At 26.5% G+C, this 11649-nt stretch overlaps 1 protein-coding gene across 1 annotated transcript in view; it reads left to right on the top strand.

Annotated features, from left to right (window-relative positions):
* LOC106683191 (sodium-coupled monocarboxylate transporter 2) overlaps positions 1-11364 on the top strand; it is a 67128-nt gene extending 55764 nt beyond the window's left edge. Inside the window, exons 2-14 of the mRNA XM_067052137.1 lie at positions 23-182; positions 1501-1566; positions 2652-2703; positions 3394-3461; positions 4198-4352; positions 5273-5413; positions 6059-6167; positions 7629-7738; positions 8384-8567; positions 8655-8741; positions 9177-9343; positions 10497-10704; positions 10845-11364. Coding sequence (XP_066908238.1) covers positions 23-182; positions 1501-1566; positions 2652-2703; positions 3394-3461; positions 4198-4352; positions 5273-5413; positions 6059-6167; positions 7629-7738; positions 8384-8567; positions 8655-8741; positions 9177-9343; positions 10497-10704; positions 10845-10934 — 1597 coding nt within the window. The 3' untranslated portion in view covers positions 10935-11364. The remainder of the gene's footprint in view (positions 1-22; positions 183-1500; positions 1567-2651; positions 2704-3393; positions 3462-4197; positions 4353-5272; positions 5414-6058; positions 6168-7628; positions 7739-8383; positions 8568-8654; positions 8742-9176; positions 9344-10496; positions 10705-10844) is intronic.
* Positions 11365-11649: the final 285 nt, after the last annotated feature.

An 11649-nucleotide genomic window follows, 5' to 3' on the forward strand; every position in this document is an offset into this window, starting at 1 on the left:
TTATTATTTTTATATTTTTCAGTTTTATAACTGCTATTGAGCTTCTTGGTAATCCTTCCGAAATGTATACACATGGAAGCCAATTCTGGATGATTTGTCTTTCTTTCATCCTCGTTGTTCCAATCACTTCTTATTTCTACTTACCCGTTTTTGTTAATCTCAAGCTCACATCTTCATATGAAGTAAGTTATGTTATATTTAGAACTGTTTATTCAGTTAATTTTATGAAATTTAATTAAACTAAATATTTCATATGTGATGTACTTTTCAGATTAGTTATAGTGCCAAATAATGCAAAATTTTAATAAATGATAATGAGTCCTAATAAACAGTGTATTGGCATTGGTGTAGCTTAAATTAATTAACCATTGGCATTGTTGTATTCAATTTAATAGTGTAATCATTTCAACATCTCCAGAAAACAGGATCAAAACATAATTATAAACAAGAACAGAATTTAACATCTTTTGGTGGAAATTTAAATGATTTATTACAGGGCTAAATTAAATAAACCTATATAGTGTGAATTGTCTTGGTTTAATGTGAACAGACCTTAAAAATAATTTAATTACTAATAATTTTATTTTAAATTATATTTAATTACTGTAAATAACTAATTACTATCCTGAAGAGCCATTTGCTTAGTACAGCAGTTTCCAAACATTTTTTGCCACAACACCCTTTTTAGGCTAAAAATATTGTGTGACATCCTTCTCAGACAAAAAGAACATCATGGCACCCTTGTAAGTAATAAAAATAAAAATGTAGGCACAATTTTCTTTAGATCAATTGAATATGTAGGAGAAATTTTCAATTTCAACTTACCTCAGACAAACCTTCCACAATGGTAGAGGCTTAGTTTTTCTATAATGGTCCTGAAAATTGAGTCAGGTAAAATTATAGCCAATATTTCAAATTCATAGTAATTTAAAGTAAATAAAAAAAAAAACATTCATATACTAGTAGGACTCAAACATAGCAATAAAATATTAATACAGCCTGGGAACAATCAAATAAGCTCGTTCATCCTCCTGAGGAGGGTAGAATAGGGCTATGTTAGGAGATCTCAGAACTTTTCTCTCAACCTCATAACTTGTATTAAAGCCAGTGAAGGGCATATGACTGTCACGATTATCTTTAGAAAGAGAGGACCAATTTCATAGTGAATATTGCCTTCCTCACCTATCCGGTTGCCCCATATAAACAGTTTTTCTTATGTTACCATAAAACCATTTACTTACTACGAGTGGAGCAGTATTTGAAAAAAATTACTTATTTTAAGCTACATTATAACTCATTATAGATGCAATTTAATGAGTAAATAAATAAGCTAAAAAAAGAAACTGGTGGGTAGTCCGGTTAATATAGGAATTTATACTAAGGTCAGGATGATAGGATTCATTGATATTAAACATTAATTATTGTATTTCTTTTGTTTTTTTAATGGTTTTTAATGAAGCCTTTAAAAATCAGATTTTAACATCATATCTTTAATTTCAGTACTTAGAAAGGAGGTTCAACAAACATTCGAGAGTACTAGCAGCTGCAATGTATTTATTACAAATGGTAAGTTTTCCAATGGTTTTAATTATTGTATCTACAATTACAATTAACTCTGTATCCTTGATATGTTTTATTGCTATAATCTTTTAGTTTCTCAGCTTGATTTGAAAATTAATATTTACAAATACTTTTGTCATTATAATTAGTAGTGATTGAATAATTTTTATTAATAAAAATTATTTTATTTTTGATTGTGCTTCTAAGAGATCTCAGATGAAAAGCTATAACATATCATCTTATTACGATTTACAAAATTACAAAAGTACATCATCCAGTACAAAATTTATGTATGACTACAGAGAAAATTTGTTTAAAAAGGATATTATCAAATTTTCTCTAAAGATCCATTTATCAAGTTGAGGAAATATTAATGATGTTTTCAACAAAGATTTACCTGGTTGACTCTCTCCATACAACTGGTATCTATTAAAAGACCACTATACAAGGCTAAAGATTGTTCTTGTCTATAATGTCAACAAAGAAATATATTACATAAATTTGTTACTTATATTCCCTATTTATTGCTGAAGAATTTAATAAAATGAATTAGTGGAATGTTCCTCCTTCAGATTTAGTTTTAGGTATCTGTTTATAATTCAAAGTGAATTAGACTATTGTGATTTGCTTCAATATTTAAATATATTAAGTTGGAATACATATAAATCATACTTAAATATTTACATATATTGTGGTGTATATTTACAAATAACATAATTTTGCAAATTTTTTTAAAAATATGTTTCCTATTTATTGCTAAAGGATAAAATAAACAGTGGAACATTCCAGTTTCTAAATTCTGTTTTAATCATCTGTTTATTATTAAAGAAGATTATATTATTGCTATTTGCTTCAATCTTTGAATTTATTCAGTTATAAAACATATAAGTTATAGCTAAAGAGGAGAGAAATATAGAATATTTTATTTTTTTTAATCTACCATTTCTGTTTTATAGCAGTTATTTTCATTTTAAAAAAATTATATTTTGGGAAACAACCACAAACAGAACGGCTTCCCAAAAATATGTTAATTTTATCCTGGTACATTTGAAATGTTTTATTTTCTAATTAAGTTATATATATTTTTTTAGATTTTATACACATCAGTTGCAGTTTACGCTCCTGCTCTGGCTCTAGGCCATGGTAATTAACTGAATTAATCCTAATCATTAATAATAGATTAATAAATAATAAATAAATCAATTATTAATAAATCACCATTAAATATTAACCCTACTATTAGTTTTACAATAGTATGGATATAGTCAACAATAGATTTAATGTAAGGAGAATTTGGCTGCAGATAAAGTAGAGAAGGACATTAATAAGTAAACTTATTTTATATGCGTTTATATAATGTTTATAGTTTCTAAATACCCTATTTTACTTCAGCAGTTTGACATAAGAATGGATTCATAATTACATAACTACTTACAGACATAGAATAAAAAATGAACTTTTTATTTAATATAAATTTTCTTTAGTGGCCTAATATATTTGGCAAAAACAGTTCTATAAGGTTTTCTCCAAACAAATAAGTCACAAATTATTTTATGACTGTTGTCCATTCTGGAGGAGTTGAAAGTACTATTGGGAAAAAAAATTAATATTCACTTCTAGATTGGAGAGGTTTTGTTAGAGGGGTGTTCAAATATGTTAATTTTGTATCTTGTTGGCCAGGACCTAAATAACATTATCTGCCAAGATGAGTTTTTGTTAAAAAGAGGTATCCATTAAGAAAAAATACACTGCTTTAATATAAAATATATTATAATTTATTATTAATAAAGTTTCTTTGTTCACTTTGTTTTAATGCTATTTTATTCTTTACAGTAACGGGATTGAACACATATTTAGCTGTTACAGTTGTCTACATTGTTTGTATATTTTATGCTTCACAGGTATAAATAATTTTTCATATTTATGTAATTTATTATTTTAATTATTTTATCTGACATTGAATTGATTTTTTAGTCTTTATCTCTATATTTACATATAAAATTTTAATTTTTCTAGATAATATTTCTCAAAAATGAACGAATTTTTCATTAAAGATCCTCTAAAACAAACAATTGACTAAAAACATTCAGGTTCCAATAGATTGTAAAATATTCTGTTAGTAAGAAGTTTATTACTAACGTTCATAATATTGTCTGGTTAGTGGTAAAAATGGTCAAGGGAAAGAGGAACCAAAACTGGAAGGAATACCAATGGATCACTTTTATCATTAACCTGGCCATATATTATTTATTGGTGATAAAATTACTTTATGTGCAAAAAAATAAAATAAAATAAATAAAACACTTTATAATTTAATTTAAATGGGAAATTAACCTAACTGAGAATATAATTTAAAAAAGGAGCTAAATAAATTTTAACAAATTTCTCTGGATATACCTAAAGATGATTTTATTATTTATTATACTGGTTGTTACTTTGTTATTATTATTATTTTTTTTTTAGTTTGTGAAGTTTTAATTGGCTATTGTATTAATAAAAACATCAATTGTTCTTATCCATTTTAAAAATTGAATGTATATATTTTTAAAGGTGTAAAACTCTTGTGTCTCAAGGTCTATGGTTCAATATTTTATTGTTTTATTTTCTATTTTTTTAAATTTAATTTATTTTTTAAAGGGTGGAATGAAAGCTGTAATAATGACTGATACTTTTCAAGCTATCGTCCTTGTGGCTTCAATTTTTGCTGTCATGATAATCGGAAACCAGTATTTAGGAGGATTTAAACATATTTTTGAGGCCAATTTGAAATCTGAGAGAATTGAATTGTTTATGTATGTATAAATTATAGTATATATTTTCACTATACTCAGAATAACTTTCACCTTTAATAAGTCATATCACTAGGTTATGAAACAAACAACTAGCAATCAACAAAAATCTCGTACAATGCACTTTGTGGAGATAGAGACCATTTCCCATATTTTCTCCATGATTTTACCTCAATATTATGACTATTTGGGGATCAAAAGAGAAGAAACTATACTTTTTCTATTTGTCATAGATGAGAAAATAAAATGAATGTTTGTACATCTTATTCTTATTATAAAAATGTACTACATAATAGTTTATTTCTGTAGTCCATATTTCCAATTTACTTGAGCAGTTTTAACCTGCAATGTGACAAATGTGTTTGTCAGACCCAGTTACAACTATATGTTTATTTATATATGTTCGATATTACGAATTTATTGCTGTAATTATTTATTTATATAGGAATGGATCATAAAACCATATATTTCCATATATCATGATGATATATTCATAGAATCTTACATTTTAGATTCTAAACTAATTTAGAATGGCAAAATGTAAGAAAAATAAAATAATTCGGAATACTTAAATGTAAGAAAAATAAATATCAATAGGTTTAACCTAAATAGCACCTGTAATGCTGAGGATTAAATTACAATCACCAAAAATTTAATTAACAATATGCTCTTTCAAAGACATCTTTCATAGTTTAGCAAACATATGCTCTGATATGATTGATGAGAATCCATCAATCAGCTCAGTCTGTAAACCAAAATTTTAATACAATGGTTTTCTAGATATGAATTGCATCAGTAATGAGTTATTAGAAAAATTTTATGGAATAGAACTTATATGTACATTTGTATATACATAAGCACACATACACACACATAAATACCTGTTTTATTTGTTAATTTTTTTAACCTATTAACTTTTTCAGTATGGACCCAAATCCTACTGTGAGGCTTAGTTTTTGGTCTGTTGTTATTGGAGGCACATTTTATTGGGCTACAATGTTCTGTGCTAATCAGGCATCTATTCAAAAATATATGTCTGTTGAAACCATTGGACAAGCAAGAAGGTATGTCATGAATGAAATGTAATTCCTATGAAACTATGAATAATAAGAAATGATTATTACATTACAATTATTGAACATAAGCTGTATCAGTAATCTAAAATAAAAATAAAAAATTTTCTAATAAAATATGAATACAATAACAATTTATTGATTGTTAAATTACTTATGAATTAGTAATTACAATAGAACTTTCATTTAACAGTCTTAAAAATTGAAGCTCTTCACGTGCTACCAGCCCATCAGCACCCGATTGCCTCATTTCAAAATCTTAAGCTTTTTTTTTATATGGTTGAAAATAATATAAAACTGGTTAGTTCGAAATGCCTTCAAAGAATTAGAAACCTGAGCTTAAATTTAGAAGCATTGTAGCAAAGAAAAAGGAACAGATTTTGGTTAAGTAATAATAATTGATAGCATCCATTCATTTTTATTAAAGTTATTCCTTGAAATTTGTATTATATGTGACATAAGCTGACATTTGATGGTTAGAAGTGTATTTGTATTAATTACCAAGAAGTAATCTGCATCACAATACAGATGACATAATTTAAAATAAAGTTTACTAAATAATAATATTATTATCTTATGCATAAAAAGGATGAGTTACTCATTTAATTCTGAAATCTTATTCACAATAATTTCCAGGGCCATATGGACGAGCTGTGTAGGACTTATTATTGTATTTTCCATTAACTTCTACACTGGCATGATCTTGTATGATCAGTACCAAAATTGTGATCCACTCCATAACCAGGTATTCCATTCAAATAATTAGGTAATAATTAATAAATCATAATTATTTATTAAGTTTTATTATATATACAAGTCTTTACCTTTAAAATTAGCATCTATCATCCACCATCTATTAACTTACATTTCTGTCATCTTGTCTTGACTTATAACACAAAAACCCATAGATCAAATGTACTTTACCAAAAGGACAATATTTCACCTAGCATATAAAAGTTAATATGATATTTAAGATAAAAGTAATAACAAACACGAATAGTTTTTAAATTTTTTCTATAAGTGAGAAGTACTTTTTGAAAATGGAAAAAAATATAGTGTCAGCACTAAAAAACTATGAATACCTTTCTAATTCAGCAGTTTTATAGTAAAAAACATTTTCTTTTTTAATACAAAACTCATTATCCATTCGAAAAACTTTATAGAGCTCACTTTAACCCCAAAACTGCCATTCATACATTAGTTTATTTGTTAATATATTACATTTATAAAATAAAAAGTTATGGAGACACTGGTGCAAAATATAGTTTTAATATTTAAAAATGATAAAAAAAGTATCATAAAGACTTAAAAAGCAGGTGCATCAATGCATCCTCCTTCTTTTATATTTACCCAGTGATGTTAAAATAAATAATTTTATCAACTTTCTACTTATTAACCCACAAAATAACATGGATCTCAAGAAACTTTAACTGCCATGGGTATCCTTTTAGGACCCCAAACTATTTTTTCAATTTCAACCTTACATTAATTAACAAAGTTAAAACTTGGTACTTCTGGGGCGCTGATAAAGAAGTTTACCTTTAAGTTTGGTTTTATTTTTTTCTAATACACAAAAATAAATTTAAAAAATGGTATCTTGTTTTTTCTTCTTATATTGTGAGCTCTTTGAGAAACTTAATTTTTTTTTTTATTTTAACCTTGAATAAATCTATTCCTTCTTAAATCTATCTACTAGTAAATAAATAGGAAAGAGGGCATTGTTATAAAATAGAAATATCAATTTTCAAAATTGTTTTATTGTAGATATTTAATAGATTTACAAGATCTAATTTCTAAACCTATGCAACTTATACTGAAAGTTTTGGATTATTTATTTTTAGGTACATTTTTTTTTCATCATTTATTTTTACATATTGTAATATAGAAAAATTGTTGTTTGATATTGTTATATCAATCATACCAAGACCTCATGGTACATCGTGAGTTAATATTAATGCGGTTAATAGTTAATATTATTATATAATTATTTCAAAACAATAATTTCAATCCATTATTTACCTAATTGGTAAAATAAACTTTTTATGAGAGCTAGAAAAAAATTCCTAATTTGCTCTGATCCTTCTGTATAAATCTTCAATTAAATTAGAATATATAAATTTAAAAGTTTATAAATCATGATTTTTGAAAAATAGTCATAAATAAATAAGAAATATACATACATTCAACATTAATTTACCTTTTACAGGAAATATCATCCTCTGATGAACTTTTACCATTATATGTGATGAACATTCAAGGACATTTAAAAGGTATTCCTGGATTGTTCGTATCTGGTATTTTTGCTGCATCACTTGGGTAATAATACATTCTTATTGTTATTATTAGTTGTACTGATTTTGGTTCAGTTTTAATAATATTTAAAAGTTTTTTTGTTTTTTTTAAAAAGCAGCGAGATCATTACTAACTAACTTCAGTTGAAAACATGGATATTTTTAATCATTGCTTTAACATTTGTAAATTGACATTGAAATATTATTTAATATTTAATGAGTGTTATTTAATGAAAAGGATTTAAATTCACAAAAATAGGTAAAGTTAAGGAAATAGAGCTATTAGCAACAGTCGCAAATAGTAAACATTTTAAAAGTGTACATCAAAGGAAAAGCTGACTTTTTAGCTTGGATCCATCTTTAATTTAAGAAGAACCTTGTAAGCATCCACACAAGAAGAAACAGAAAGTAGGCTAGTATGCACTAAATTGTACTGCAGGAGTTTGTTCTCAATCTGCTTCAGAAACTTAAGTTTTTCAAATATTTTCACCTCCAAGCTCAAAGAAGGGTTTCAAACTAGACATCCAATTGTTTGCCACAGAATTGGTAAATGCCGTAAAGCATGTTGGAATTTGAGGCAAAATGTTAATAAAAAACTAACAATACCATCTTCCTAGAAGTAGGTGCAGCAGTTTATTTATTATCATCATTTGATTTATCTATTTTACAGCACTGTTGCTTCAGCGATGAATTCACTCGCTGCTGTCTTTATGAAAGATATTCTGGATTCACTCTGTGGCATTATAGTTCCTGATGAAAAAGGAGCAATAGTTTCAAAATGGCTCTCATTAGGTTTCGGTGTTTTGAGTTTTGCTCTTGTGTTTGTCGTCGAACAATTGGGGAGTGTGCTTGAGGTACTTAAACAGTAATTTTATAAAAAATTAAATATTGAATATAAATATTATAGTGCTAAATATATTAACATAGATTACATTTTTCAGGTTGCACTAAGTTTTAATGGTATTACTGGTGGCATTACACTTGGTCTTTTCTCTCTTGGAATGTTTTTCCCATGGGCTAATTCTAAAGTAAGGCTATTTTTATCACAAATTTCTCCTCTCACTTCTCACAAAAAATATCTTACTAGGTCTTCTTAATTAATTGAACATTAACATATTTTCTTACTTTATCATTTTCTACATTTTCTTTTTAACTACCTCAACATACAAGATAATTTTAGTTATTTTCTATTCATGCCAATTAAATGCATCATAAGTTTCATTTTTTATTCTTTAATTTTTTTAAAATCTTTTAACCATACATAATCATACATGTTGTGTCCAGACAGTTGTCAAGGTTCAAGTTTTTGGCTTGAATACAACATTTTCTCTTTAATTTAGTGAATATTATAATTATTTAATTATTTTAGTTTGTGAATTTAAATAATTATAGATTGCATTTTGATTTATTTTAAGTTTATTATAGCATAATTTGATTATATTTAATTTTTTTAAACTTTTTAGGGTGCATTGATTGGAGGGTTAGTCAGCCTCTTAGTTGTCAGTTGGATTGGCATAGGAGCTCAAATAAACACAGCTTTAGGACAAAATTTATCTGATCATAAGATTATTTCCACAAATGGTTGTCCTTGTAATTCAACAAATATTCCTTTGGAAGAAATTCCAGATGAGTAAGTTAGAAAAGTAATGGACAGTTATTTTTTATAACACTTTTTCTGCTGTAATTATTTACTGGGTTATAATAATTTAAAATCCAAACAAGCCTGTTTGTATACCTTAATAAACCTCACTTATAGTAGAGTATTAAAATTGATTGTTAATTTCAAGATTTTGCCAGAAATGAAAGATTCATAGAAGGTTTTTTTTTTTTATAAATAATGATATCATTAAATCATAATTATACATGCATCTTACAAGGAGGGATAACTTAAATGCATTTTCCCATATTGTGGGACAGGAAAATACAATTCAAAGTCTTTCTTTAACATTCAAAATGGATTTAAAAAAATAAATAATAATAAAAAGCGTAAATAAACTGTCCTTAAAATAGTCATTGCGTTATGGGCAGGATTGTGATAAAATCAGCTAAAACCATATTTAATTATTTAAGATCTGATACAAAAAGTGAACCAGAATTTAATTTTTAAAAAAATGCCATTATTGCTGATTGCACTTAAAACTATAAACACTACCACTACATGGAAGGTTCTTTTGAATTTTTCTGGTATTTTTATAATTCCAAGCCACTTCAATCACACATATTCTGCCACAGAAAAAGATGATCCAATGACAAAAGGTTTGTGTGGTCTACCTCAACAGAGATTCATTTTATATCACAGCTTTATTAACATGATGATTTTTGAGCACAACCCTCTTTCTTCTCAAGAACGATATCCGCTGTTTCAAATTTTTGGAACCATTATACTCCAAACAAAAATAGCATAACTAGTATAGCCAACTAAGTATAACCAGGTGCTAAGACCAAAATGAAGCTAGGAAGACATTATTATGTTTAAAAATTCATTTAGTATAGTTCACGGATTAAAATCATGATAATCTTAGTTGAATTTGAAGAAAAAGTAATCAAAAACAATTTTTTTTTTTTTAAGACTTCCCAATATCTTCCTAAAACAATCATTTTAGTTTATTCTCACAGCTTCAACACCTCTTCACTCACTATTTTAAGTTTTAATGAAACGAGTAAATGTTTTAATGGTAAGATAAGACCGGGCCTAATTCTAGAATTTGGGGGGGCGGTGGTCTTGGAAAGGTCTCCCTTCTATTATTTTTGGTTTATTATGTGTATTATTATTCTTGTTTTAGGCTACCATTTTGGCTCTATCGCATCAGTTATCTTTGGTATTCTGCAATTGGTTGCTTACTAACATTCATTGTTGGAGCTATGGTGAGTATGGCAACTGGTCCAACCAAACCATTCAATGTGGATTCTGAACTCATTTCTCCCCCACTGAATTATCTTCTTGATCGACTGCCAAATAAATACAAAGAAAAGCTGAATATATCTCTCAGTGTTAGTAGTTCCTTTTTTTGTTAAGTTTGATTTAAATGAAATGATTATATATATATACACACACACATACACATGCATGTATATATAACACAAATCAAGCCATACTGATTCATACTAGCTTATTATTTTTTTTTTTTTAGGAAAAAAACCCTAAATCAAAATCAGCCCTAAAGGGAGGTATTGTGAATCAAGGTTTGTCATTGGAGCCTGAAATCCATGTGAGACTGTGACTCTAAAAAAGCAAACAAAACAACAAATTGATTTGACTCATCTGTGATAAAACCCCTACTATATATTATAAGTTAAAAATCCACGTGACTTCAAAGTACAAAGAGATTAAAAAACAAAAGATTAAAAAATGGATTTCAAATGTTTTTATATAATGACAAACAAGTACATCCTTCTCAATTTTAATTCTCTAATACATAAATATGAGATCAACAACTTAAGAGCTTTTCATTAAATTCAATAAATGTTTCAAGTTCCTATTTTAGTAGCAACGATTTTTAATTTAACAATTGAAATCCAAAAAAAGTATGTAGTATGAATTAGAACTATTATTATTTTTGTTTAAATTATACATTTGAGCTATTATAGAGCTGTACTTAAATTATTAATATAAAATAATGAATAGATTATAAATGATTTAAATAAAACCTATTATACTGTTGTATTTTCTTTTTAAAATTGATCTTAATAATTATTTATGTACCACACCTTTGAAAATGCAGTTTAAGACCCATCCTCATTTAGTATTATTAACTGATATCACTGAATGCTGTTTATAAATGAAGAATATTCTATCAAAAGTCATTACATTCACTTTTTGACAGCTATTATTAAAAAGTTATTATGGGAATATCTTATGTAGGTAAGTTTAATTCTAAATGAAAATGTTGATTTATAAAATCTTTTGAATAGGGGAGAATTGAAATTCTAATCTAA

This window comes from Halyomorpha halys, unplaced genomic scaffold, assembly GCF_000696795.3.
Source record: "Halyomorpha halys isolate HHAL.00 unplaced genomic scaffold, Hhal_1.1 Scaffold26.1, whole genome shotgun sequence".
Lineage (NCBI taxonomy): Eukaryota > Metazoa > Arthropoda > Insecta > Hemiptera > Pentatomidae > Halyomorpha > Halyomorpha halys.